The sequence below is a fragment of the Paecilomyces variotii genome (genome assembly GCF_004022145.1).
Source record: "Paecilomyces variotii strain CBS 101075 chromosome Unknown C8Q69scaffold_7, whole genome shotgun sequence".
Lineage (NCBI taxonomy): Eukaryota > Fungi > Ascomycota > Eurotiomycetes > Eurotiales > Thermoascaceae > Paecilomyces > Paecilomyces variotii.
In genome coordinates, this window is record NW_021167146.1 from 1,019,309 (window position 1) to 1,046,697 (window position 27,389).

The window sequence follows — 27,389 nt, forward strand, 5'->3', positions numbered from 1 at the left end:
CATGTATATATTGGATATATATTTCTTTCGTCAGACCAGGACTCTTCTCAACCCCTCCGTTCCACCAAGGACTCTCCGTCCCGTAATCGGACATCTACCCTGTCCACTCTCCCATTTGCCTTCTCGACTCCTGCCTTTCATGCCGCTCCCACCTCCTTCTTGCTCTGCTGCTGTTGAAGTCTTCTCATCGTCTGCCCCAGCAGCGGAATTACGTCCGGTTTCATCAACGCCGTCTTCGCCTGCTTCATATTCATCCTCCCATGCAGCGCCGCCTCCTTCACCGTTCATGAAATCGATCTGTCGCTCATGCTCGCCGTTCAGCCAGCGGAAGATGCAGACGTAGCAGAATACGTAGCCTGTTTGGCAGGCAGTTGGGTTGACTAGCTGGTTGAGACAGATGGGGCAGGTGTTTGTGCTCTCTGGATCTGCAGGCGGGAGGGCGATGGTGAATATGGGAAGGAGAGATGAAGAGGAGATTGGAGGTTGAGCGCGACGACGGGGGGTCTTCAGGGCGGGTTTGAGATCCGTCGTAGATGCAGTCGGGGAGGGAGAAGTGGTGGGTTTCTTCTTGGAGGGCTCGACCTGTCCGGATACCACGGGGGCAGGGAGGTCGAGTGTCTCGGTGGCTTTCCAGGTGAGTTGGCGCGAGAAGTCACTGGCGTGCCACCATTCGAGGAATTTCAGGGCGAAGATCGATGCTGGGAGGAAGAAGCGCAGAGATGAAAGGAGCTGAGGATATAGATTCTGCGGGCTGAACATGCCCAGGAGGGAAGAACCCGGTCGAGATCGAGCATTGCTACCACCAGGACTGCCGCCGGGCTTAGGAGCCATAGCAGCCGCGATAGCACGATGATCCGCCGGTCCCAGACGCCGTATCCGGGTGCCAATAAGCCAGAGGAACGGCGACGAATACTTCGTATTATCAAACAGATAGGCTAGATTGAAGGCCAAAATCGAGAAATAATACGCCGCATTCACCGACGGATATACGTTTCTCAGGAACCATTTATAATAATAAACGAAGCGCTGCTTGAGGGTCGGCCGTGGCGGAAGGTCATCGCTGGGGTTATATCGCGGCCCGCCGCTCATGATCAGTGACGCCTGCGGCGCTGCGTGGATGTCATATCCTTCATCTAACTTGCGCTTCAAGTATGGCAACCCGACCATGACCAGCAGGTTCTTCCATACGTCGGACGTGCGCAACTTGAGCGTCTCGCGGACGGGGCCGGCAGCGCCCAGCTGCGCGCGGGGGATCTCGCCATTCTTGGTTCGAAGGACGCGCTCGCGTTTGAGGGAGTAGAAGTTCTCAGTAAATGAACCGCCGAAGGTGCGGAGGTAGTATCGTTCGACGATGAGTGAGAGGACCGCGTACACCTCGTCGAAGGAGTTGAGGATGCGGAGTAGATATCGCGGGTGTCGGTGTGTGGCGACAGCAAGGAGGTAACGGATTGATGGCGGAAGGAGAGCTGAGAGCTGCTGCTCTGAAAGAAGTTCTGTAGCAAGAGAATAGGGATATTAATGGCTATTCAACAGGAGGCGCATGGAGCAGGGAAACTGGAAGTGCTCACCGAATAGAGAGGGCTTTGAATCGTCAAAGTCATTCTGCAGACTTGACATGTACTCCATCTTCACGACACAGTCAAGCCGTGCATCCTCAGGAAATCGAGGATTAGCTGGCGGAGGGACTGGTGGTGTGAAGAGAAGATGTCGATGTTCCGTTCATCTGGAGATTGCGGAGAGCTGCGGAGCCGAGGCTCGTTGGCCGCCACTCCATCGTCATGTTTAATTACTACTACTACTACTACTTATGGCACCCTATTCATGACACAACTATGAAGACCTCGTTTCTGCTACGACTGGACTTCTCTACTTTCAGACATCTGCAGAGAATGTTGCAAGATACGATTGGGACACTGGGTCTTGTTGTATTTAATTACACATGATGGTTAATCTTTAAGACATTCTCTGGCAAACAATATTGTACTATAAGAAAGCGGCCCATTACTCTCTATGATCCAGAGCGGCCAGGCAACGGTTCCAGAGCGCTGGAAATGCTGACGCGGAACCTTCCAGCGCTTTATTTTCAATCGAAGGGTCGACCACACGGAGACATGACAGGATGAGCTCTGCCAATTTCCCAGTGAGCGGTATTCTGGGCTGTTCTCGCTCCATCATAGGAACCCAGGATAAGATACAGTCGCGCGTCCGACGCACATCCTCCAGCTCAGCATGCAAACTGAATAGCAGCTCATAATCCGCGGCAGATCGCCGAATTCCATGAAGGGGGATTTTGTGCCAGAGTCTCCAAAAACCGTCAATGTCACCGTTGCGAAACTGGAGGGCTAGGAGGATACGTGCTTGAACCGGGTCAATATCAAGATTTAAGGCTTCGATGACCTTCGAAACCCGAGTGAGGTTCAGATATTGGAGCTCAGAAATATCCTCGACAGACGCGACAGATTCTGAATGTTGTACATGTGTTGAGGCCGTTTCTTCGTCTGAGCTGGGGAGGGAACGGCTAGCTGCTTCGTAGATAATATTGAATACACGCATGTTAAGCACATCCGTACCTTGGAGACTCAGATAGTCCAAAACACGCAAAGCAAGCTCTTTGTCAGATGCTGGCAGCGAGTCGCCGGATTGGCCGATATTAACATCGACACTGCACGGCGTTAAAAGAGCAGATACAACATCAAAGCCCAAATTATCAGAGACGGGATAGCCATACGAAGTGTATTCTTGGAATGTCTCCCAGAGCCGGTCTTTGCTGTACAAAGGATGTTGCAGAGATATTGCCATGCACATCAGTCTTAGTTGAGCGGCGATCATCTGTTCCGGAGGGAAATTATCGGGTCTGCCATAGAAAAGTCGCAGAAAGAGAGTCGAATCACGGTCATCCGGGCCGTTTCCAAACTCGTATCGCAGCATCGCGTCTGGGAGTCCGGAGAGGCTTTGAAATAATGATTCGATATCTATGGTACACCCTGATACTATTTGATTCGCTGGAACAGCAAAACTATTCCCAGGCAGGCCATCTTCACCGGAGATATTGGCGCTTTGAGTGGGCGCTCCATTACTGGGGCTACTGCTGGATGTGTGGATGCTTCTCCGTCCTAAAATAATTGTCGCTGGGGTCCTAGTAGTCGGGGGAATTCCACGGTCAGATGACGATTGGTCGAATGTTTCTGGGGAAGCACGAACCTCTTCGGATGCCAATTCTGGATTGACGGCGACGTCCTGGTATTTTCCTTGGGCTTTCTTTTCCAGGGCAGCGCCCCAGAGTCCTTCGAGATCGATCTCTGCTCGTTTCTCCTCGGTGAACATCTGCACAATGATCCTTGTTCCACCAGCGGTCTTCCCAAAACCCTCAAAGCTTTCATCTCTTACTCTCGACTCGCGGAGCGATTCAGAGTCTTCGACGATACCCGCGTTGACACAGATCCAGCCTGTGGTAATACCGTCATCCTTCTGTTCCAAGGTCGCTCCCGAACTACTGGCAATACGGGCCCGACGAGCCTTTCGCCGGAGTTTAATCTTTAGTTCGTTCCGACCCAGGAGCCCATCGGCATAGGGGCGCAGCTTGTACGTGCTCCGTAACCAGCGACACAGGCGGTCAGCTGAGACGTTGAGATGCTTCACACTGCGTGCAGTCCCGATAATCATGATCACATTGCCGCCAAGAGCCGGAGGCGGATCGAGCCCACGGAGGTCAAGAAGAACTAGATCGTCAAGACCAATATCCACGGAAGTGTGTTGTAGAATATCCTGCAGAATTGGAGGTGGGTTTTCCGGAAGTGGTGGTAGTTGTTGCTTATGCGCCAGAGGATGAGCCTCCATGGGGGTAGGCGTCTCTACCTGCAGGTACCAGGGAACGTGCACATCTGAATTTGGCCCTGCGGTCGTTTCCTTTGATCCTGGAGAGTCTGTGGACACGAGAGTATTAACATTATTGGAGCCCGTATGCTCTGATCTCAGCCCAGCGGCAGACGAGAGCATGCGTCTATGATAGAGGGAACGCGCAGGAGAAATGGCCGGAGTAACAGAGACGCCAGAAATGGCCAGAAAAGACTGCACCACATTGTGGCGGCAAGCACGGCACAGAGGCCCCTTGAGTAGAGCTCGACTCATGCTGAATAAGTGAATGAATCAATGAACAAATAAGTGAAGAAATGATGGATGTTGAACTTGTCAAACTGGAAATGGAAATTCAATTGATCACCTGACAAACAGTGCAAACCCGATTGATAATCAGTGCAAACAGCGCAAACACTCCACCTCCGCCGCAAAAAAGTAGGCGGAGGGGCAAAAGTTCAGTTGATTAATTAATTCAATCAATTCATCCCCAAGAGTCTCAGACTCTGCTTTTTGTTATCAGAGATCATCGACACGGCAGTTGCAATCATGTCGATGGACTTGGATGCTCCCGTGCCCATGGCGGCACTGCAGGAACAGCCCACTGCAACTATTCTCTGTTGCAACTGTGGTGCGCCCATCGATGGTACTACCGCTGCGGGCGCTCTTTGCACAGACTGTGTGAAACTCACAGTCGACATCACCCAGGGCATCCAGAGAGAGTCTGTCCTCCACATGTGCAAGGACTGTGAGAGATGGCTGCAGCCGCCGAGCAGCTGGGTCAGCGCCGCCCCAGAGTCGAGAGAACTGCTCGCCTTGTGCTTGCGAAAGCTTCGCGGATTGACCAAGGTCCGGATCATCGATGCTAGCTTTATCTGGACCGAACCCCATTCGAGAAGAGTCAAGGTGAAGATCACAATTCAGCAGGAAGCCTTCCAGGGCACTATCCTGCAACAGACATTCGAGGTGGAATACGTGGTGGCGAGTCAGCAGTGTCCAGACTGCCAGAAGTCATACACGGCCAATACCTGGCGTTCGTCTATCCAAGTCCGACAGAAGGTGCCTCACAAGAGGACGTTCCTTTACCTCGAACAGTTAATCCTCAAGCACAACGCCCACCGAGACACCATCAATATCAAGGAAACGAAGGACGGACTGGACTTCTTCTTTGCACAGAGGAACCATGCCGAGAGGATGGTTGATTTCTTGTCCTCTGTTGCTCCCACGAGAGTGAAGAAATCGCAGGAACTCATCTCCATGGATGTCCACACGTCCGTCAAGCAGTACAAGATCACCTACTCCGTGGAGCTGATCCCCATCTGCAAGGACGACCTGGTGGCACTTCCACTGAAACTGGCTCGATCGCTCGGCAATATCTCACCCCTGACTCTCTGCTATCGCGTCGGTACCTCGATCAACCTCCTCGATCCCAACACTCTCCAGACTACGGATGTGCCGACAGCTGTATATTGGCGATCGCCATTCAAGAATTTGGCGGATGTGCAAGAGCTGGTCGAGTTTATCGTCATGGACATTGAACCGGTCGGCCAGTCAAACGGTCGTTTTTCCCTTGCCGAAGCCACTGTGGCGCTTGCATCCGACCTGGGCGTCAATGACCAGACCTACTTCACAAGGACTCATCTCGGTGGTGTCCTCCATGTCGGAGATTCCGTCCTCGGCTATCACCTGACGAGAACGAACTTCAACAACGAAAACTTCGAGGCCATTGAGCAGAGCCACCAGTACGGATCCACTATTCCCGACGTGGTGCTGGTCAAGAAGTTCTACGCCCGGAAGAAGAAGGGCAAGTCCAGAAACTGGAGACTCAAGCGCATGGCCCGCGAGGAAGAAGAAGGAACAATCAACCGCAGACAGCAGGAACAGGAACGCCTCGAAGCCGACTTTGAGCTGTTCCTGCGGGACATTGAAGAGGACCAGGAATTGCGGAGCACGCTGCAGCTTTACAAGGCCAAGAACGCTAAGCCCCGTCCAGAGAGAATGGAGGGTGTCGAGACCGGCGATGGCGATGTGGAGCAGATGGAGGAGGACGAGGAGAGCGACGATGAAAATGTGCCCCAGATCAACATGGATGAACTCCTCGAAGACTTCGACGAGCTCAACGTGGGTGACGAGGAGTAAAATCATTCTTTTCTTATTACGACGGATAACGGCGTTCTTAGCGGGTTCTGCATACGTATATCACGGGGCTTGAAAAGTACATAGATCTCTAAGCTCACGAGCTTTTTCTATCTCATAGTTACTCTTTCGAACAAGTGGAAAATCGCTTTTGTTCCTCTGGAAATACGCGCTCATATGCACATGGTAGTAGATATCCGTAGACCAAACACACAAAAACAATAAACGAAATAGCAGCAAAAAGGGACTGCCTTTTTCTCAAAAAATCTTCCCCAAAACCCTCTTCGTATCTTCTCCCAACGCACCCTCATCCCGATTCGCCTTCGCACGAACCTCATTCTGCCGAAAGACTCTCCGCACCTGCAAGTCCTGTACATCCTGCGCATCCCCATTCTCCGCCGCCTTAGCCTTCTTCTTCTCTTCCTTCTTCTTCCGAATACCCTCAACAACCTTCCCCTTCTCCACACCAGCCAAGAACGCCTTCTCTTCCTTACGGGCTCTCGCATCCTCAATTCTCTGTTTGGCTTCCCTCTCGCTGCGCTCCCGCTGTACCTGCTCCATCAGGTCCGCCCACTTGAAGCCCTTCAGATACTTCATATTCCACACATCATCGTGGTACCAACCGCCCTTCTTCCCGCCGACAATATTGGCATTTAGTGTCTCGGCGCAGATCTTGGCCGTCTTCTTCGACGCGAATTCCACCCAGCCATCTGTGTAGGTTTTGCGACGATTACTCTTCTTCACGCTCGAGGATGAGTGCACGGCGGGAGTGAGGAAGACTTTCGTAATAGGACCGAATCCGCGGGCAATGAGAAGGGATTTCAAAGCGGACGGCTTCAGGTACGGTGGGAGAGAGGAGAGATAGATGACGCCGGTTTTGTTCTTCTTCTGCTTGAGGAGTTTGGATTTCGTCTTGGATGATGTCGTAGATGATGCGCCGTGGGACGTTATGGAACGCGCATCATCGTAATCGACTTCCTCTTGCTCTGTTGTTGACTTTGTCTTCTGTTTGGATTTCGAGGTTTTCTCCGTGGCTTTCTGGTTCCCATCTTCATCTTCCTCATCCTCTCCTTCTCCTTCCGCCTCACTTCCAGCATCGTCACTACCCCCCTCATCCTGAGAATCGCCCTCTTCACCGTGATCCTCAGAGACTCTCCTCCTCTTCGAAGCTCTCCCCCCAGCATTGCTCGCTCTCCCCTTCGTTTCCTCCGCCGCCTCGGAGTCGTAGCCGCGATCATCGCCCGCTTCGTCCTCAGACTCAATGTCCAGGAACTCGTTCCGCTTCCGAGTCGTCATGGTTGTGCGTGTGTGTGTATGTGTATGTATCTGTATATGTGTACAATAGAGACGCTATACAATGTTGCGGGGGAAGAAAGACAGAAACAATTTTTGGTTTTCGTCGCGATTCGATCTGCGCTCCGATGTTGGATCGGGGAACTTTTTTCTCGGGGCGGGTGGTCTGTGCTTTTCCGCCCCGCGGATTTGCCTCGTATATACTTGGTTGTCGCAATGGTATGTCTCTTGGGACTGATTATTGCAAGTAATGATACAGGATAGTAGGGAATCGCCGGAAGCACGTTATTAGTCAGCTCTCTATCGATTTTATTGGCTATGGGTCTTGTATTTTATCTTTGTCTCTTTGTCACGGTTAATGCCCATGACTTACTGTATGTAGTGCTGGTGGAATACAGGAGCCTTTGCACCCTGGATTGCAGCCCCCAGCTAGGTAGGTACTCACCAGGCTGAGATTGAAAATCGGCCGGAAAGTTCTCTCAGTGCATGGGCCGACAATCACTTATGACCTGTGGCTTCGCTGATCGTAATAGTGTCGCTGTGCGCTGTACAAGGTGGTATTTCCAAAGAAGTGCGAGGCTGGCCAATTAGATCGTTCTCGAACACAACTCTACAATAGTCCATGATGATTGTGATTAGTTTTGAGTAAGGATCATCTTCTTCTGCGAGTTTCTTGGCGTAAAAGTCGCTCATTCAGTGGACTAAGGATTCTATAATCTGGCCGACAGTTTTTGTTTGAGTAAATGGATTCACAAGTGCATTTTTAATCCCAGTTCAAATCCAGGCAAGTGCTTGGTTAAGAGACATTTAGATAATGTATCTAGGTAAGTGGACCCCATCAAGTGCATTGTAGGTATCTATCCTAGAAAACCAACATGAGCTAGCTGGTTTAGCGGTGAGCTATTGGCTACTTACTTATGTTCTGATCCATGCAGTGTGTAAACCGTTGGTTTGACACAACCCATCTCTAGAACGATAGCGCTTAACTGAACTATTACGAACCTCTCCCTGCAAATTGCCCATCTATTACTTCAGATTCTCCTTGAATTTTATGCATATCCGTTTCATTCGAGGCACATTGAAGGGTACAGATACAAAAATTAGGTACCTAGGTATGTAAATATAGATGTTACGGTTTAGGGTCCACAGATAACTCGCAAAGACTATGCTACTCTTTGTTCTTCAAGTTTCAGGCTATGTTGATCTCGGATCAAAGGTCGCTAAATGAGACGGCACTGGTTTCAACCTCAGTTCGTTTACTTGATATTGTTTTGGGGTGTACTCCGTAGTAGTATCGTCTACTATCGGAAATTGCTGCCAATGACTAACTATAGGGGCTAGTTTACAACAGATGTATCGTAAGTAGTATGCGGCGCAGCAAAATCTGGTACCTTTTTCAGTAGGCTGCAGATATACCGAGCCAGTGTTTAGAGAAAATGTACCAGTCCATGTCTAAAGCCTTGTCCTAAGATTTTTTAAGGGGTGGAATATCTTAAAGACCCGTATGCTACCCAGAAAAGAGGATACTGTACATACAGCTCTCGTCGTTCGCTAGAATCTTGGAGCATTTTAAAATATTCCTACAACCTTATCTAACAGACAATACCCTGGTGGTCATTGAAATTTGTCTAGAGATGCGGTTTATTTTTTCAGTCTTCGTTCTTAGCTGGATCACTTTTTGCGTTATTTCTGCCGATTCGATTACCCGAGATGTTCTTGTTGATACACACCAAATCGCTAACAACTTGAATGCTTTCCGGAGAAATGTCTTGGGAGCACCGGTGAAGAAGAGAGATAGGAGTTACAGCAACTATACCTCCATCGAAAAGAGTTTCCATAATGCAGTTTTATTTGCCCTGTATGACGATCAGTCTAGCCTGTATGAGACAACCAAGGTGCTATCTTCTAACATTTCTTATAGCAACGAGAGTCAAACCAACGTGGGGATTACCTGTCGGACATGTTATATCCTGGGCAATGCCTCGGTTCACTTCTCGACTGATGGTGATTTCAACGCTAGCGCTGCAGTCGATAGTATCGCACAGGATGTTCAGAATACAATCATCAATATAACAGACGCGGTCGAACAAGCCATCAAGGACACCGCCGAGAACATCACACAGATCGCTCAGCACCTTATCCACGGCGATTTTGAAGATGTGACATGGCCCACTCTACCTGTCGACTTTAACATGGACATCCAGGGCATCCCTCAATCCCATCTGACGTTCCAGTTTGACGATCTAGAATTATATGTGGAGCTTGAGACTGCAATTGCCAATGGTTCTTATACTCTGAATCTTTATCGTCAGCAGACACCACTTGGAATTGGACTCGCTAGTCAAAACCTTGGAGTCTTCTTCAGCGTTGATCTCGTTCTTAGTACGACAGCCGAAGTTGACATGATTAGTGGATTTCATATCAAATTTGATGATAGTGTTATCATCAAAATGGATTTCTTCGACACCAATTTCTCAGACATCACCTAGTAAGTCAAGATCTATCTTTCCGGTCCAGCAAATGAATTTCAGAGACCTGTCCTAACTGACCTGTGGCTTACCCCTCATCAAGTGGAGGGGGTCACTATGAATTCCTACCCGTAACTGTCATGGGTAGTATAGGAATACTCAATGCTGTTCTCCGTGTGGGAATCAACACTGGATTTAACGTCGGTATCGGCAGCGATTTCAGTGTAAGCATACTTGATGAGCCTGTTACTATCCCCAGTGCAAGCATTGGAACGGCTATCAGCGTCTTCGCCGATATCGCCGAGTTCACCACCAACTTAACTACAGACAGCGAAAGTTGCGATATCCTGGCAAGTGAGAAGTTCAAATTCGGTATCGGTGCTGGAGCTGGCGCAACCTTGGCTATCAATGACAATACATGGGGACCGACTCCTTCTGTAACGACGGCGCTTTTTAAAACTGACCTGGGTGGCATCTGTGCTACCCAGTCCTCCTCTACACCGGCAACTACAACAGTCGAGGTCGAGAGAAGGCAGCAAAGTGATCTGAAATCAACAACCACCGTAGTCACGTTTACTGGAGTGGCATGCGAGACGCCGGGAGTAGCCAACTGCCCTGTCTCTATCAGAAAACCTACAAGACCACCAGTACATTACACACTTTACTGCCTTCCGGATCGACGTTCCCGAGTACAACGTCAGACACAGTCTCAAGAATTGCGTTTGGGGATAATGTCAAATCCATGGAGAAGACCTCTGGCAACGCCACGCCGTACATTGCGGAGTCAACGGGCTTCCAGGAGTACAAGAAGATTATCATCGGTGTGACTATCCCGGTTGGAATCATTCTCATTGCAGGATTCTTGTGAGTTCCTTATTTATGTTCTCACCACAATACTCACCCTCTGATTTCTCTTCCTTTCATACCCTCCATTAGCGTGAAGCCGCACAAAGATGGCGGATGTTGAACATATATGCTAACAGATAGCATCGACAGTTTCCTCCTGCAGTATCGCAGAGCCTGTCTCTCTCGCCAGCAGCCGGATTCTAATAAATAGTATAGATTACGGACAATATTGGTTTTAAGAAGAAAAAGCAGCTTATTTTCTCGATTACTATAAATGTAGGGTTGAGTTTGGCTATCTTAAACTCCATAGCAAGGCAAGACAAGGTAATCAGAAAAATCCCCAATAGAGTATCTTCAATGACGCCAGGGGGACTCTTTAACATTGTCTCAGCTTTTGCGTTAGCTGGCAATGAGCAGGGATGATGGGTCTGAAGACAGCCTTTGAGTGCATTGCACATCCAGGTCTCCGCGATCATGAGCAAGTGAAGAGGAGAACATGGATTGCATTACTGCAGTGCTATATCTGGAGCGAAGCTCGGTGAGATTGAACTCTCTAGCAACTAGCTCAGCCTATTTATCTCTGTGGGTGGAGGAAGGCCTGCATGTAAGCAGGCTCCGACACTATAAACTAGGCAACTGCCATCATAAAAGAAGGCGTAAGAATCTGATCAATGAGGGCCAAGGTTTGGAAGCTCTATTTAAGACTGGCTTTTCCCGAGAGTGCCAGATTTTGCTAACAAGAGAATCTCAACTCCGTTGCATAAACTTGTCTGAGCAATAAACCCGGCAAAATGGACGCAAATATCTTGGCTGAAAGGTTGAGAAACACTCATTTGAGCATCAGACCTGGCGAGAAAGAGCAGTTACTATTTAAACCTCGAGCAGATGCCGAATTAACCCGAGATGTCCTTTGCAATATTCCTAGATATCTCTTTCGCATAGTATCTCCCCTTTCCGGTGGAGAAACGGACGGAATATGGATGCGTTCAGAAGCAGCTAGTCGAAATATGAAGTCTTCTCGCGAAGACATTTTCTTCGGCTTGAATTTTGAGAAACGGGAAACTATAGCCCGTACAATCAACGTCCATCTCCGATGGCGGCTAACGGATGATTTCGAAGGCAATTTTGTGTCTTGGTCCAGCTCTTTACTCTATGTACTTCAATTCATCTACTACCGGCACTTGAACCGCAGAGACAGATCGAGTTTAGAAGAGATCAAGTTGTACGTCATCGATACAGAGGAATTTCCTCCGGGGACATTTATTCGGGATTTAGATCTGATTAACGCTTTCTACAAATTCGACGATCATCATCCAAGAGATCTACGGGATTTCCGGAGCTTGCGAGAAAATACCGGGTATTATTTTGGGGAATATCTTTCTCAGGGATCACTGAAGATTGAAGGTAAATACCAGATGATATCTGCAAAATCGCTCTTTGATGCGAATCGATTGTGCCGTTTACAACCTGAATTCGGAGATATATACAGCCTTCTGGCAGAAAAAAAAGAACCAAAATGGGCGAAGGAGGTTCGTCGTCTTCGCGGAATCGTCTGGTCAGCTGCCAAGTCTGTGCCATTGCCATCACAAGAAATGCTTGACCGCATGGAGGCCATCTCAGAAATCATAGAGAATTTCGACCCTGGTTGGAGATTTCCTATGGCTATCTATTTTGCAGCCCTGATCGGCCCAGAACCAGAAACGGAAGAGCAAGGATCAGCTCCTGATAACGTCTTCTATGCGTGCTTTCGATCCAAATTTGCCGGTTCGTCCTCCAGACTGTTTCATTAAAAGGTCTTTTTCTTTTGACCTTTGCTCAAGAAGATACCTACCTATCTGACCAAGATCACGAGTTATCTAGAAGAACAAAGGTATTACGGATCTCCAAAGTTCAGAGTCATCGCCCCAAACACAATGCCCGAATTAAAGCGAGTCAGCGAAATATGCAAGTACTTCCAGCTAAGAGAAGCACTGGGTTAGTGTATTCGCAGTGATCGAATTCACGGGTCTTGTCTTGTTTGCTAACGCAAAAGAGCAGAGTTTGCCAAGAAGGCTGAAGCAAGTCTTCGCAGGTTGCGTATGAAAAATGGAAGCTTCCTTCAAGTTGCCGACTCGAACGAAACGTTGACTGGAGCTCGTCGGACGCTTTTATTGACACTTAACAAGACACAGAAGCTGTGTGAGCAAGTTTCTCAGGCCATCTCTCCCTCTAGTGCAAAGAAGACATAACTTGGGAGGGAATTGTCCTTTTTAACACATAACTAGCAATAAGGAATGACTCATCTTACAAGAAAAGAATATATATTCCGTGAGAAACTTAGGATGCTTAGTATTAGCTTCGAGTAGATTCGTGATATTTACTCAATGAGAGCTCAATAAGTAACTTAACTAACTATGAAATGTTGCTTAGTGACCGAATCGATTTACTGTTATATAGACCTTGAAAGGCGCAACGCAGGATAGAAGAGGAAATCGAGAGGCCATTCAATAAGCACATATTCGCTACATGTATCCTACCCATGTATCAAGTACACTTGTCGAATAAGGAAAAAAGAGAAAAACCCATGTAATTCTCTAATAGAGGCAAGTTGCAGAAAAAGACGATATCATGACCAAACAATGGCCCATGGGCCGGTATCCTCTGTCCCAAACGCAAGCGAACGATGCAGAAAAAAAAATATGAAAGCAAATTCTGTATATACATAGGCCTCTTTTTGTCCAAGTAGTAAGAGGAGGCAAAAAGAGCCCTTATAGCATAAATGGATCTGACAGCCAGAACCAAACGCACGACCCCCCAAGACCAGATGCAATGCAAAGGAGAAAAGAGCACGTCTATATTCCCAACCACCATTTTCCGCGCTCGTAAACGAAGAAACTCGTTGCGCCCAATGGCACCACTTTCATATATCCTATTGTCAACCCCACGAAGAAACCACGGATTCCCTTCTCTAGCAGGATCCGGCGTCCGGTCTCGACGATGCCCATGTGGTGGCCGTCTCCTACAGCACCAGCAACCTGCATTCGCCGTCGGATAACTTCCAATGGGTAGGATGACGTCTGCGAGACCACACCAGCAATAGCACCGGACAATAGCTCTGCGGAAGCAGTGAGCTGGGCACGACGTGTTCGCTGTTTGCCGCCTCGTGGAGAGGATGTTTCTGAATTCGGGATTGTTGTATAGGGAGCCAGAGCCGGCGAACGCAACCAGTCTCCTACTGTGTCATGTGTGAGGAATGATACTCCTGCATAAGGCAGCATTCCGAGAAGGGTCGGGGCAAATCCGCGATAAAAGTTCGCGAGTCCTGAGCGAGGAGTACTTTTGGTGACAGCAGCAGAAACGGCCTGCGCAGTTGCCGTGACCGGAGCAGACTTTACTTCTGCAGTCGACGGAACAGCAGCACTGGGCCGCGACGCTTGTTCACCATATATCTGCCGGCAGATATCCCTTAACGACGATCGAGAATCTCGTTTGGTTTCAAAAGCCAGCCTGACACGAATAACCTCCAATGGATACGTAAAAAACACAGACGTGATTCCAGCCAAACTGCCGGACATTAACCGCCGGAAAGGTGTCTCCTTATCCCGCGAAGGAATGAGTACCGCTCTGACCTGTTCATAGGCAAGGAATTTGATAGCGGCATAGGGGAATATTCGCAGCAGAGTGGCCGAGTGACCCTTGAAGAGACCTCGTACACCTTCATTGCGCTTGATATCGCGCATTGCAGTCACTAGACCGAACCAACTACCTGCATATTTCGCAAACTGTGGATTCGAAGCCTGGAATAGAATCTTGACCCGGTCGAGCGGAGCCACCACGGTTTTGGCCTGGAGTATCGTAATCAGCACTATTCATCCTACGATACAATGTCCAACGTGATCCAGCATATAGATATAGTAAAATGAGGACTTTCAAAGTTCTCAGAGGGCCAACTTACCGCACAGCCCGCCATTCCCCCTGCAAGCCCGCTCCGCAGAATATAATCTAAACTGCGCTTATCCACCTGCTTGATGGCACCGCTGCCATCTTTCCTTGCAGCTCCGATGGCTTCATCATCTGTCGTCGCAGCTTTCATCGAAGCCACAGCCGTGGCTGCGCCCAGATTCGACTCGTGCGACGGACCGACCTGAACAGCCTTCTCCATCTTGCGGTAGTCCGAGGGCCGGTCTGGCCCTATAGAATCTGAGCTCGAGGTTGAGAGAGATGTAGGAGACGAACGGGAGACTGTGGACGAGGAATGAGGCGCATGGTCCGGGAAAGTGGTGGACATTCAGCGTAGAGGGAGGGTGGTATAGAACGGGATGTCGGTTGAGAAATTAAAAGATGTGTTGTCCTGGGGTGTTGGAGTATTATCGAACGGACGCTGCCATGGACGGCATGGAAGTCGATCGTGGATGTTCAAGATAGACTGAGAGCATCAACGCCAGTGTCCCACTGGGGATGTCCACGATAGAGAAGAGCGTCCCTGATCTCACGAGATTCTTTTCTCTGCCCGCTGACGTCGGTCTAGGAAGGCGGAGAGCCTGCGCCGAGGACGCGGAACTCCGGTCTGATGCCGTGCCGTGGGCTGGAAACGTGCCGATACACGGGATCCCCGCACAGATCGACGGTTATTACCGTCACATTACGGTTTTGCCCCTGGACCGCGGCTAATCACACCTCCGGCTTTAGTAATTATACCCGGAGATAATTGGTGGTTCGTTAGAGGTCCCGTGACTTACTGGATCCGGAGTCTCATACATCGTAGATGGTTGATATTATTAAGTGGTTTGGACATAACAGAGCAGAGTGCTGTACCAATAACTTTTCTATATTTCGAAGCTATATAAGATAAGACGAGATTTGCAGCGTCTCCCGTGATCGGGAGTGCACCAGATCCCACTACACCAGACAAAACCAAGACACCAATCTTCAAACACGCCTTTTCCGCACCAATACTTCGCCCAAAATGCACAACACAATAAAGGCGCCACCTTGTAATGAAGCAAAAAGACAATTCAGGTGTACAGGTCCCCACTGACACCGGGTACTGGAAACCCCCGTTCGAAAATGAAAACCCCGCAATGCCCAACCCCGCGTGGTCTATGCACATGCGTCCGCTGTTGAAAAGTCTGTATCTATGTAAATTCTCAAAGCACTCGTGGGTCTCATGGCTCATGCATAAAAAAGAAAGAAATCCTCGCAGTACTCGCTGGATGACGCTTGCCTCGTTGGTCTTGCGATAGGATCCGGCGACAGACGGAGCTGACGGAAAGCCGTGGAGGCGAAAAATACGAACATAGTAAGTATTAATAAGCCCAAGGGGCTGCTATGGCTTAGAAGTGATACCGCGAGCCCTGTCTGGTCAACGACTTTCCTTGACGGTTGGTTGCCTTCGTCTCCCGCGTGTCGTCGGCGGCTTTTCTTGCGCGCTTCGCAGGCCGTCCCGGGTCTACATGGAGATGCCCATTCTCAGAGAGAGCCGTCGTGTTTCTCCACTTGAGACACCGATGTTTGGGATCTTCGATGTAGGTCTTGGTACGGGTTGCCATTCTCTTGGCTGGAAGTTCTTCCGACTGCGCCCTTTCCTCGGTCTCAGTGAGATATTCCTGGCGTTTCTTCATATATTTCACGATGTTGTCTCGTTGTAGAATGAGTTCCTTGCGAAGTTTCAGCTCTCGCACACCACGCGTATCGAGCCAGCTGATGAGCTGATCCATCGACTCTGGATCGTCGTAGAAACCCCAATGTCGCGCATCGGGAATACTCGTTGGACCTTCTTCGCTCTTCTTCCTTTCCGCTGGAGTCATCTGATGGTCCTTCACGTACTGCTTCTTCAGATCTTCTGAAACGTCGATAAAGCCCTCTCGCTCCATATCATCCGGTCCCTGCACCCATAACCGGCCATTGGTATAATGAGCCTCTGCAGTGGAGCTGTTGGGCAACCCCTCGTAAGGCATAGCATTGCGTTCGAACCACCAGTAACGGTTGCAGAAGCGATCCTTGCCAAGGCATCTTGTTCGAGGGCAGTCGGCCTCCCTCAAGTCATTATCCACAACCGCGATCTCCTGCTCGAGTTTGGCAATTTTGGCCTTCTCGTCTTCGATCTTCTTGAGCACTCGTTGGTACTGTTTCGATCCTTTAGGTTGCTTCGCCAGCTGTTCCTTTCTCTTCTGTTCTTCTTCCTGCTTTCGTTTTCGTTCAAGGATCCTGTCCATGCCCCCTCGTAGTGAGCGGCCTTCATGAGGCTCTTCATCTTCAGTATCCATGACTTGATCGGAATCATCGTCCACAGCAGTGACCTTTGGATCATTCAGTGCCTCCAGCTCAGGCACAGGGGACGGTGATTTCTCTGGTTCTGGTTGGAGTTCCTTCCGCTCCTCGTGCAACCGACGAAGTTCCTCGAGTCTAGATTATGTGATGTTAGAGGGGACGTTAGAAAACAACGGGGAACAAACTTACGCTGCTTTGCGAGCTCTCTGATATTCGATCTTCTCCTTGCGGAACTCGGTCATTTGATTGCTGCACTCTTCCATATAGTTCTTGATGGCTTTTGTTTCCAAGGTCAACATGCAGATTATCTGCAGAGCCCGAATACGCAGGTTAACATCAAGAGTTGCATACTGAGACTGTGCAGTCTCCTTGGTCGGCTCGGCATCAAGTGGCGCCAGATGTTTGAGAATCTCGTCGCATACCTCTTCCATGCGCGGACGAGCGGACAGCTGGTGCAAAAGACCGACCATGATGAGCTCCCAGCCCCCATTTCTAAAGTCCCTCTTGCGCAGACGATCAATCCAGCTATCTTCGACGAACATTTCTGCGGCCCGATGCGACTTCGCCTCGACGGAATTCTCGCGACTCGCGTTGTCTTGTTTCTTTAAGTTCTCAGCTTCCGCCTTGGCCAGACTGCTCCGCGTGGTCATCCGAGTGAACACCGGCTCCGGCTCAGGGGTCGGTTCCTCTTCCTCTTCTTCTTCGTCCTCGTCCGACCCATCATTCGGAAGGTCTGGGAGCGATACCTGAATCGCACCATCGTCATCATCCTGCGCATTGACCAGCTTTTTGAGAACAGCACAGTGGGCTTCCACGAAGAGTTCACAATCGACATCGTCTGAGGAGAACCGGATGGCTTGCACAAAATCATCAAAGGTGAAAGAATCCAGTTGAAAGACCTCACAGTATACGTTGAGCGTATTCCAGATTTCAAGCAAGAAACCGACTGATTCTGGCTTGATATCAGCCGGCAGCAAGTTGGGATCGTCTGTGATGGCAGCTTGTTCATCGGTCAAGAACTTGAGCGCAGGTCGATGCTTCCCGTTTCGAGCCGGAGGTATGTCGAGATCTTCGATTGGATATTTGATGGGAGGGGGAGGGGGAGGTTTAGGTGTCTCAGATTTGACAACGACAGCAATTTGTGCTTTCTTGTCCTTGTCCGCGTCCTGGGATTTCGGCTGCCGACCAGGCCCACCAGCAGATTGCTTTGGTAGGACGAAGGCGGGATTCCCGTTCAACGAGCGCTGGTACTCTAGATACTGCTCTTCTCTCGATTTTGCCAAGTCCTGCGGTGACGGCTTTACCTTCTGGCCTTTGACTGCTGGCTTCAATTCCGGTAGACGTTGTGAGGCGAAAAAGCCAAAGAAGCCCTCCTGGTCCCCTTTCTTCATAGCCTTCTTCTCAGCCACTCGAGTTCCGTACTGCAAGTGTTTTGGCACTTCGGTGGGGATCTTGTATTCTTCTGCAATGCTAGGCTTTACTAGCCATGGAGCTCCGCTCCAGGCCTCCCTCGTAACGTTATTTTTGATGAAAGCACGCAGCATCTGCTTTGTAAAAGCCTTCCGATCACGAGTCAGATGTTCTTGGTCGAGTAAGGCCTCTTCGTTGGGACGGTCCAGGATCTTCACCAGATACCTGGCGTATGCCGGGGCCTTCACCGTCCCATCGGGGTTTAGCTGTTCCGGGAAATTGGCCTTGTCTCGAATCATGCCGTGTAGACGGGAATTATCCGTGAGTAGAATGACAACTTGCTCCCCGGGATAAAAGTCCTGCTTGAAATCCTGTCTCCCCAGTTAAGATTGATGACCAGCCCTGGTTTTCACTTGTATGAGCTCACCTCGTATACTTCGTCCACTAAAGCAAACCTGTTAGCTTGTATTGATATTACAAGCAATGCATTTGTCAGACTTACCCAGATTATCTATCCGTGACACGGTGGAGAACTGCACCCTGCGGAGGATGGGCTCCTTGAGAGCATCGGGGAAGGCATTATTCAATTCTTTAGACTCATCCATCTACGAGTTGTCAGCCCCTTCAACCAGTAAGCGATACAAAAACTGGAGAAAACATGCGTACCTCACTCTTCAATGCTTCGAAGAACGTCAGACCCGAATGCCCGGTTATCTCGCAGATGAACCGCCTCTGCTTGTAAAAATCCATCCTCTGAAGGTATGGCTCGTAACTCGTGAAGACCTCATTGGTCTCCGGTATGACCCAGACCTGCGTCATGCTTGTAAGCCATATTGTCCCGTAACGGTGGACCAGATAAGATGATCGGCCCGTACCTCGGAGTTGTCATCGTCTATTGTGGGCCTTGGGAGGTACTGGACGGGTTTCCGCTTGAACAAGACCTATTTCCGCCACATCAGTACATGCTCGTTCTGCCGTCGACCCAAGAATCTCGTACCATTATCCAACACAAGCGGCGTTACCACGCTAGTCAGTCATAGATCGCCTAGGGATATGCGCGCGGACGATTTCAATTCTAATAGGGACATGGTTAGAATCTGAAGTAAGACGCGCGCAGAGGCCAGGTTCATGAAAAGAAAACACTGTGACGGCGCGTAGCAGATGTGATTTGTAGTTTGTAACTGCGATCCTAGATGCAGAGCTGGCAGCTCCTCTTCAAATTCTCCAACTTCCATCAGGAGCCAAGAGAACGGCATTTAGGCCGTGCGGAGTATATTTTCGCGCCATACGCCGAAGAGGAGCTATATTATCACTGATCCGACCATAAAAGCAAACAGACGTACCGGAAGACGCGTCCTGCACCCGTTTCCTTTGCCCGCCTCTGAAAACTGGTGCGCGAAACAATAATTGCGGAGTCAATACGGAGAAGCGCGCTTGTCGATCGCCTCGTCGCAGAATCTCCGCAGGCTGGAGGTCGGGAGTTGGGTGGATTGCGTAGCGGAACAGACGCCGTCTTTGCGTTGAGAGGCGAATGACGAGAAGACGATCGAGAGGAAGAAAGAAAGAGTCGAGAGGAAGCGGTCGAAAGAATAGTCTAGGGCGGGCAGCGGCAGAGCCGGCCCAGGAGCATCTGGCGAGTGGTGGAGGAGGGACGGACCCCCGGCCCAGGGCGCCCGGTGATTGGTCCAGACGAGGAGAAGAGCAGCAGCACCGAAGAAGCTGGCCCAGCGAGAGCACGCGGACCGGCGGGACCTCTCAGTGACTTGCGGACACCGCGCCGCTACGGCCACAGCAGAGGTACCGCGTAGGTACCTCCCGGCCCATCAACACGCTCTTCCCCCTCCTCGCGGCCTGCTACCCCCCCAGCTGGCTTTGCCCAACTCTCCTAACCGCTCTCCCCCACCGTTCCCCAACGTTCTGCCATTCTTTCTGTTCCGCGCAAGCTGCTCTATCTCGTCAAATAAGAGAGATTTTTTGTTAATTTATCTCCAAGGTCATGCCCGCTGGTAAACATATCACATCTCGATCTAGATCGCGACGCGGTGCGGAGAAGGGGTAAGGAGACAACTATACCCCAACGCCTCCGCGACCGTTCTGCCCTGTCTACCACATACGACCCTTGAGTTGATTTCTATCGACAAAAAGTCTTCTGAGTCGATAATGTCCATCCGCTATCCCATTCTCCCTTGTTATTTCAAAGCTAGCAGCTGATCTGATTCCTACGGGGATTTCGAAGTAGGTAGACACAGAAACAGCCGACCCCTTGTCTTGGCTATTGGGATCATTCAACGATGACCATGATATGTGAACCTCACCATGATTTAGACAGATCTATCGATGGGTTTATTATACCCTTGCGCTTCCCATGCGATTCTATTGACAATCTGTGTTCTCATCAAGGCTATACAAATTCGCTGGCACTCGTGACCGTCTTAATGTCCTAGTCTCCGCACATTGATACCTGATCCTCCCACTGCAGCATCTTTTTTTTTTATCATTTTTATATGCCTATCATCAATCCGAGTTATGTACGTCTTGTCGTCTACTTCTGAGGTGCAGTTTTAGTATATGCGCTCTCAGGCAGCGCACTAACCTTCCGCTTGTTGACGGCAGCTTCCCCCCCCTTATCATTTCTTCCGTCATGCAGGATCGACTTTTTACGTTATTTTATTTCTTATCTTGTTTATTGGACAAGTATGCGCCGCTCACTGTTTCAAAGGCGTTCTACGTCTCCGACCTAGCTTTCACAGTGACTAGAAGCGGCTATGTCGACCACGTATCGATCTCAACCACTAACTTGGCAAGTTTTACGCCAGCACCCACAGATACACATACATATAAAAGACGCAATGGCCAAAAATTATGAGCATGTGATACCGCCGTATTGAACCTCGTCAAGAATGAAATGCAAAGCGTACATCCTCCACGTTAACCCCAACATCATCCCAAAGCAAAAAAATATATCATAAAACAACTATGGTACTAGGTGGGTTCCCCAACTACGTCATATCACTTATCGATAACAAAAAGAACCAATCCTGCATATTACTGCATTGGCCATAATAATCAAAGGCAAATCCCTCTCCAGCCCTTTCGGCTGCTCGTAAGTTGTAAATACCCAACACCACCGCGCATACCACCAAGAAATACTCTAAAAGCAACAACGACGGGAGTAGGTACCTATAATAGGTTAATACCATCTCCGTACTAGGCGGACCCATCGAAGGCGGTGCGGTGCGCGTTCCCACTTTTTCCTTTTGGATTTTAGCGCGGCTTCTAACCCACGTGCGGATAAGCGCCGTCTCGGCAGAAACGGTTTTTTTGTCGTCGCTCGCTGGCTCGGTGGGTCGGAACTACATACATAGCTAAAGTTGATACGGAGATGTACGAATCGATTAATTTATAGAAAAGTTCAGAGGACTATATGGTTCTATTGTATATGATTTTCTATACTCTAGACGTTCTTTCGAGTTCTTTTTTTTAAGAGATAATTGAGTGTTATTTCAGTCAGTGATGATATGTATCAGAACTAACTATTCTAGAGCTTCTATACTTGTACTGTATGTACAAATTCGCAGCGTTCATCAGGACACCATCTACGTGCATATGTTTCATGGCAGAACAGGATGATATTTTCTAATATCATTCTACTCTCATATTGGATTTTGCCCTTCTCAGTTTTGAGTAACCCCAGCACTATCAGATGCAATTTTTCAAGTACAGCAGCTAACTCTAGCGCTCTATCAACCTGAATAATGAAATGAACTTGGTAAGGTTTAAAAAACGACAGGTATATAAATAGGAAAAGAAAAAGAGAAGAAAAGAAAAGAAACAGTGAAGAAGACTATGCGGTGAAATACACCACCATGAACCCCACCCAGCTCCCTACGACTCCGAGAGCAGAGTAGCTGCTCATGAACATCAGCGGTAAGAACTCGTATCTACCGAATCCGAAAATGAGCTGATGAACAAGCGAGCAGTACACGATGAGCGGGATGGCGATCGTGATGTAGAATAAGGAGAAGCGGTCCAGGAGGAAGACCCGCGGCCGGGTTGATGGCGGAGCCACGTGGTCGAAGACAAATAAGAAAAGGACCAGCCATAGGATCGTGTAGACTGTCTTGACGGGGAATTCGGGTGCAGTGAAGAGGAGCGGGAAGAGAGAGACATGGCCGGCCACTGCGAGGGGTTTGAATGCTCCGAAGTATCGTCGGTCTCTTATAGCGATTAGGCTGAAGGGGATGATGATAAGGAGAACGGCCTTTTCGTGGACGTGCCATCCGAAGAGGAAGGAGGCATATCCGCAAAGCGTGAGTGCGCCAACAAACGTTTCCCAGTCGGGTCGGAACCAGAGTTTGATCAAGGGGAGCTGTTGGACGAGTCAGCAAAGCACTTGATAGTACAGATACCCGGGTGGAGAACACACCAGTTGGAAAATGAATGTCAAAGCAAATGTCTGCTCCTTGGTAACCTCCGGGAGGACTGCGAACGATGTATCTCCAACCAGACCTCGGGTGACGCTGCTGAGGGCGTCGTGATTGACACTGAGTCCCAGGCGAGGCGCAACTGTTATGGATGCCCTGTCAGTGTGACATTTACACAAGATGCAGAAGATATCACGTACGTGGAATGAGAACGCGATCCGTAAATGAGTACATCGCCCAGATGTTAGGTGCCCAGTACGCGTGACACAATCCCCTAGAGAATGGGAACAGACGATCTTTCAACTGAAGCAACTGGTTCCAGTACACAAAGGGTCCAAATGCGGCAGCGAAAACGCCTACAACTGATACGCCCAGCTTGATGATGTTACCGAACCGTGGCCGGAAAATAGACCTAGGGTCGAGACAGTATGCTCGCAGTAGGTAGACGAAGTAGGCGAGCGAGAGGTAGAGGTAGATGTGCTTGAAGCAGAGCAGGATAGCGAACAAAATCCCGCTGTAAAGGAGAGTAGACTGCTTGCGTGCGAGAACGATCGACAGAACGAGGATTCCGTAGAGGAAACCATTGTACTGGAAGTGGATGTGGTCGATAATGAGCAGCCCGGGAGAGAGGAGAATCGAGAGACTGGCAATATGGGCAAGGTGCTTGCTAGCTAAGGGGACCGAAGCCACAAAGCTAGTATATTCTCAGTAACCAGAAATCTTCTAGCAAGCTTATGGAGGTCATACCGATTCAACGCATACAGAAGAACCAGTTCACTGAGTATAACCGTTGTTCTCTGGAAGTAGACGGTCTGCCAGGAATCATAATTAAGATTCTGGACGACCAGCATCAAAGGATCCGCATAAGACGCAGCTTGTGACAGCAGCCATTCGAAAGCTGCGAAGAATGGTGGGTAGTCGAGAGTCCATTCTGACGTTTTCTAGCTCCGACACTCAGTATCCTCTCCGGATCAAACGGGTCGATACCTCCACCTCCACGTACCTCGTAGTACCATTCTTTGGGCGGGAGGGAATGGGTAATGGCCAGCCAATTGCGGTGGACCTCGAAGTCAGTCGACTTGCTGCGTCGCGGGGTAGAGATATCAGTAAAGATCGTCGCCAAGTCCAGGGACGGAGGGTGAATTTTGGGTCTCACGTACTATGCGGGGAAGAGAAGCAGCTTGAAGGCCGTAGCAACCACGGCGGTTTGCGCCAGGGAGGGATAGAGGTCAGCCATTGGCGCAGCAGAGCATATCGAGGGCGCAGTTGGGCGCAGTGAACGACGGAGGATTGATGGCAGCGATGGAAGATGAACTAGTAGTTTACTGTACTCTAGCTCATAACTATTATTTCCGTGATAATAATTAATCCTCATAAAGCTCCGCGCCTTAAACTTTCCGCGCCGAGAGATCGTGGCCCGGGCACGCGCAGGCACGTGACGTGTCCATATCAGGCGCAAGCTAAGCTCAAGGAGAGGACAAGCTGTCAGTTCAAATAACTCGACTACGCAGGGATCGGGAAGACGCTCCACATGGACATGTCCGATGTTGGTGTCCGCCATTCAATAGCTCTCTCTGACTTGAGTGTCCGGCATACCGTGGATTTCTCTTCGTCCGTTGTTGCTACCGCCAGGGAGATTCGCGTCTGCGTGATCGCCATTGTAGTCGGGTGGATCACCACTCGTGTCGTCTCAGAGCTCTCCAGACGAAAATCCGCGGGCCCCTGAGCACGATTGCTGATTGATACCCTGCTGGCGTTCACCACGGAGATTGGATTGGGTCATCTCTCCTAGATCTAGCATCTTTGGATCATCTGCTTGCCATTTTCAAGTTCCCTTCACGAGCCCTGACGGGCGATTTATGCTAGCTGGTGCCAGCAGTTGCGGCTAGACATCGTCTCGAGCACTCTAACATCACGAAGTTTATATTCGCATTTCACGACAAAATGAAGCTCTTCCTTTCTGTTGCATTTTGCATAGCTGCGGCCAAGGCACAGTCGTTCGTCGACAGTTTAAGTTTCGGTCATCAATCGAGGTACGAACTGCATGTCCTTGTTGAGTACCCTCGGGCCAGCTTATCTAATTCCCACTTTAGGATATCCCCAAACAATGATGCCATCCCCGGCTGGGACCTGGGGGGCGATCAATTCAGACCCCAAATAGTAAGTTGGCGGTTCTATTGTAGATCATCGACTGATTGCTAATTCCTATCTAGCTTTCGGACAAAATCATTCTGACCCCGCCTTATCCAGGCCATACAAGGGGTTCCTTGTGGGCCCAAAGTCCGTAAGTTTCTCATTATGCTACTCTTGAGTCATTGGCCCAGTTATACTGACAGAGAACTAAGTATATCCGAGCCCGAATGGATTGCAGAATTCCAGTTCAGAGCTAATGGCCCCGAGAGAGGCGGTGGCAATCTCCAGCTGTGGTACACGAAAGACGGACAATCCAAGGTCGGAACGTCCAGCATCTATACTGTCGGCCCATTCGATGGCCTGGCACTCACGATTGACACCCACTCTGGAAGAGTAAGTCTACGCAACTGACGTTTGAAACGACTGGTACTGATCATTGTCCAGGGCGGAAGTATTCGAGGATTCCTGAATGATGGAACAACTGACTACAAGTCTCACACCAATGTGGATAGCCTGGCGTTTGGTCATTGTGACTATCCTTACCGTAATCTCGGTCGCCCGTCTGTTCTTCGGATTAGGCACACAAACACTCTCCTCGAGGTGACTGTCGATGATAAACTCTGCTTCCAGACGAACAAGGTGAGCACGAACTAGTTCTACAAATACAGAAGGGTGTTTCTGACAGATTACAGGTTGCACTACCTGCTGGCAACACCTTTGGAGTCACAGCAGCAACCCCAGACACTCCAGACTCTTTCGAAGTCTTCAAGTTTCTGGTGTGGACTTTGCAGTCTGGCACGACGAGACAAGCGCCTCCAAGCCAGCAGCAGCAGGGCAGCCAACAACCCCTGTACAACCAACAAGACTCTGGCTCTCAGGACATCCAAGATCAACCTGCATCGTTCTACACAACGTCGGCGCAGCAATTTGAAGATCTTCACGTTCGCCTCCAGCTCATGAGCAAGGCGAGCAACACCATGCTCCGCGAGATCACCGGATTGAGGTCGAAGCAAGAGGAACGCCATCAAGAGCTCCTCCGCAACTTCATCAGCAAAGATCACTACGCCAATCTCGATGCCCGATTGCAGAGAATCGAGTCTCTCCTCCAGGCTATCCAGCGTGATGTACAAGGCAAAGACTACCAGGACCGGTTCGCCCAGCTCCAAGAAGCTCTGAAGAGCTCCCATCTCACCCTGACTGAGAGCCTGCAGACTTCCATCTACACTAGTAAGCCATCCATTCACTCCCTGCCCTTCTCCCGAAAGCAATCACTAGTAGTGCATTTACTAACACCACTCTTCCCCAGTGATCGCCGCCTCTACCCCTAGAATGGGCCTATTCGTCTTCGTCCTCATCGCCTTCCAAATCATGCTCGCTGGATCCTACGTCATCTACAAGAAACGTCGCGCAAACATGCCCAAGAAGTTCCTTTAGATAATGATGATGACAACCAGCCCTACCTACCTCATCCATCAACCTCTTATGAGGTCCTTCAAGAACTCCTCGTTTTTCAGCATGTGTTAATGACGTCCATCTCGTCTTTCTGAAAGAGTTCAAGGAAGTAAAAGAAGAGCACTCTCGATATGATTATGTGTGTGTGTGTGTGTGTGTGTTGCTCATGTAGGCATGGCATGATGTGGAGGGAAGTGTATGTAACATGTAAACTAAATCTCTAGATAAATTACCGTTAGGCGTCTGATATCTTGAAAATTTTCCTGATTAGCAATGCAATGCAATATTCCGTATCTTAACGCATAAAAAGGGTTGATTAGAAATGCAGTGTACCGTATCTAAACGCCCAAGAATGGTTTATAACCAATAAACTACGTAACTAGATATTGATACAGCTAATCACCACTTTAGAGCTAGCTACATGCCTACTAAGTACTACTAGTTATATCATAGCTACGACCAAGAAAAAGACTGAATAATCCAGTTTCTATGAATGATTTTTGCTAAACATACATTCCGTTTCAAATAATTAAATCTACGCTTTATCCCAATCGACCATCAGATTACCATGATGGGAGGAATAGAGGAAAGCGTGATCTATCCTCAGAGGATAAGCAAAGGATAAGCAAAGCAGTTCGTTCCATCAAGTCATCCCGATCGACTACCGCGATTTCGTCATGGTAGGAGGGATGAAAAATAGGAAAACCTGCTGTTGGGAAAAAAAAAGAGAGAAAAGAGATGCATCGGCGGAGAAAAGCAAGTCCATCGTCAGGTAATCCCAATCGACCATCACGGTCTGTCGTGATAGGAAGGGATAGAAGAGAGGAAAGTCCGCTGTTGGAAAGAAGTTGCAAAGCCAATGATAAGTAGGCCCCATCACTTTGTCCAGGTAAATCGTTCCTTATGAGGAAAGGAAACTGAAAGGACAAAAGGGGACCGACAAGGCTGTCCATGAATACACGTTGTTGCAGTGGAAAGAAGGGGCGCGGCCGAAAGTAGAATGTCGGCTAAAGCGCGGAAATGATGACTTCGAAGCATACACCCTGAAACGCCAGTTCGTTTTGAAAAGAGGGGGGTAAAAAGATTTTGAACTCCAACCCAGTCGTGAACCGACCCAATGCATGAA

The 27,389-nt window shown here is 49.4% G+C and overlaps 9 protein-coding genes across 9 annotated transcripts; 4 read left to right on the forward strand and 5 right to left on the reverse strand.

Moving 5' to 3' along the window:
• Positions 1 to 30: 30 nt before the first annotated feature.
• Positions 31 to 3,996, reverse strand: C8Q69DRAFT_404161 (Pex12 amino terminal region-domain-containing protein; the record flags this gene model as incomplete). Its single annotated transcript, XM_028628027.1, has 5 exons — positions 31 to 152; positions 213 to 1,493; positions 1,569 to 1,626; positions 1,904 to 1,913; positions 2,006 to 3,996. The coding sequence occupies 5 exons, from the start codon at positions 3,994 to 3,996 to the stop codon at positions 31 to 33; spliced, it is 3,462 nt and encodes a 1,153-aa protein (XP_028484269.1).
• A 303-nt stretch (positions 3,997 to 4,299) lies between these two features.
• On the forward strand, positions 4,300 to 6,131 carry C8Q69DRAFT_470827 (nonsense-mediated mRNA decay protein 3). The gene has a single exon (XM_028630864.1). It carries the CDS (start codon positions 4,402 to 4,404, stop codon positions 5,989 to 5,991), a length of 1,590 nt encoding a protein of 529 aa, XP_028484270.1. The 5' UTR covers positions 4,300 to 4,401; the 3' UTR covers positions 5,992 to 6,131.
• On the reverse strand, positions 6,132 to 7,508 carry C8Q69DRAFT_470828 (hypothetical protein). Its single transcript, XM_028630865.1, has one exon. The coding sequence runs from the start codon at positions 7,282 to 7,284 to the stop codon at positions 6,247 to 6,249; it is 1,038 nt and encodes a 345-aa protein (XP_028484271.1). The 5' UTR covers positions 7,285 to 7,508; the 3' UTR covers positions 6,132 to 6,246.
• Positions 7,509 to 8,915: 1,407 nt separating this feature from the next.
• On the forward strand, positions 8,916 to 10,617 carry C8Q69DRAFT_507993 (hypothetical protein; the record flags this gene model as incomplete). Its single annotated transcript, XM_028632940.1, has 4 exons — positions 8,916 to 9,139; positions 9,203 to 9,769; positions 9,853 to 10,312; positions 10,378 to 10,617. 4 exons carry the CDS (start codon positions 8,916 to 8,918, stop codon positions 10,615 to 10,617), a joined length of 1,491 nt encoding a protein of 496 aa, XP_028484272.1.
• Positions 10,618 to 11,257: 640 nt separating this feature from the next.
• On the forward strand, positions 11,258 to 12,860 carry C8Q69DRAFT_528711 (hypothetical protein). Its single transcript, XM_028633679.1, has 3 exons — positions 11,258 to 12,359; positions 12,456 to 12,569; positions 12,633 to 12,860. The coding sequence occupies exons 1-3, from the start codon at positions 11,387 to 11,389 to the stop codon at positions 12,821 to 12,823; spliced, it is 1,278 nt and encodes a 425-aa protein (XP_028484273.1). The 5' UTR covers positions 11,258 to 11,386; the 3' UTR covers positions 12,824 to 12,860.
• Positions 12,861 to 12,994: 134 nt separating this feature from the next.
• C8Q69DRAFT_470837 (mitochondrial carrier domain-containing protein) lies at positions 12,995 to 15,087 on the reverse strand. Its single transcript, XM_028630866.1, has 2 exons — positions 14,530 to 15,087; positions 12,995 to 14,419 (listed from the first exon to the last, which is right to left on the reverse strand). The coding sequence occupies exons 1-2, from the start codon at positions 14,860 to 14,862 to the stop codon at positions 13,427 to 13,429; spliced, it is 1,326 nt and encodes a 441-aa protein (XP_028484274.1). The 5' UTR covers positions 14,863 to 15,087; the 3' UTR covers positions 12,995 to 13,426.
• An 820-nt stretch (positions 15,088 to 15,907) lies between these two features.
• C8Q69DRAFT_445558 (chromatin remodeling complex WSTF-ISWI, large subunit) lies at positions 15,908 to 19,073 on the reverse strand (the record flags this gene model as incomplete). The annotated part of the gene is made up of 5 exons (XM_028629073.1): positions 15,908 to 16,979; positions 17,034 to 18,625; positions 18,682 to 18,698; positions 18,757 to 18,859; positions 18,921 to 19,073. The coding sequence occupies 5 exons, from the start codon at positions 19,071 to 19,073 to the stop codon at positions 15,908 to 15,910; spliced, it is 2,937 nt and encodes a 978-aa protein (XP_028484275.1).
• A 3,025-nt stretch (positions 19,074 to 22,098) lies between these two features.
• On the reverse strand, positions 22,099 to 23,915 carry C8Q69DRAFT_404235 (glycosyl transferase; the record flags this gene model as incomplete). The annotated part of the gene is made up of 6 exons (XM_028628031.1): positions 22,099 to 22,623; positions 22,681 to 22,820; positions 22,879 to 23,372; positions 23,426 to 23,619; positions 23,682 to 23,760; positions 23,839 to 23,915. 6 exons carry the CDS (start codon positions 23,913 to 23,915, stop codon positions 22,099 to 22,101), a joined length of 1,509 nt encoding a protein of 502 aa, XP_028484276.1.
• Positions 23,916 to 24,431: 516 nt separating this feature from the next.
• C8Q69DRAFT_299339 (putative lectin family integral membrane protein) lies at positions 24,432 to 26,360 on the forward strand. The gene is made up of 7 exons (XM_028627126.1): positions 24,432 to 24,711; positions 24,772 to 24,838; positions 24,892 to 24,962; positions 25,024 to 25,204; positions 25,256 to 25,450; positions 25,504 to 26,038; positions 26,118 to 26,360. The coding sequence occupies exons 1-7, from the start codon at positions 24,623 to 24,625 to the stop codon at positions 26,243 to 26,245; spliced, it is 1,266 nt and encodes a 421-aa protein (XP_028484277.1). The 5' UTR covers positions 24,432 to 24,622; the 3' UTR covers positions 26,246 to 26,360.
• The last annotated feature ends 1,029 nt before the right edge of the window (positions 26,361 to 27,389 follow it).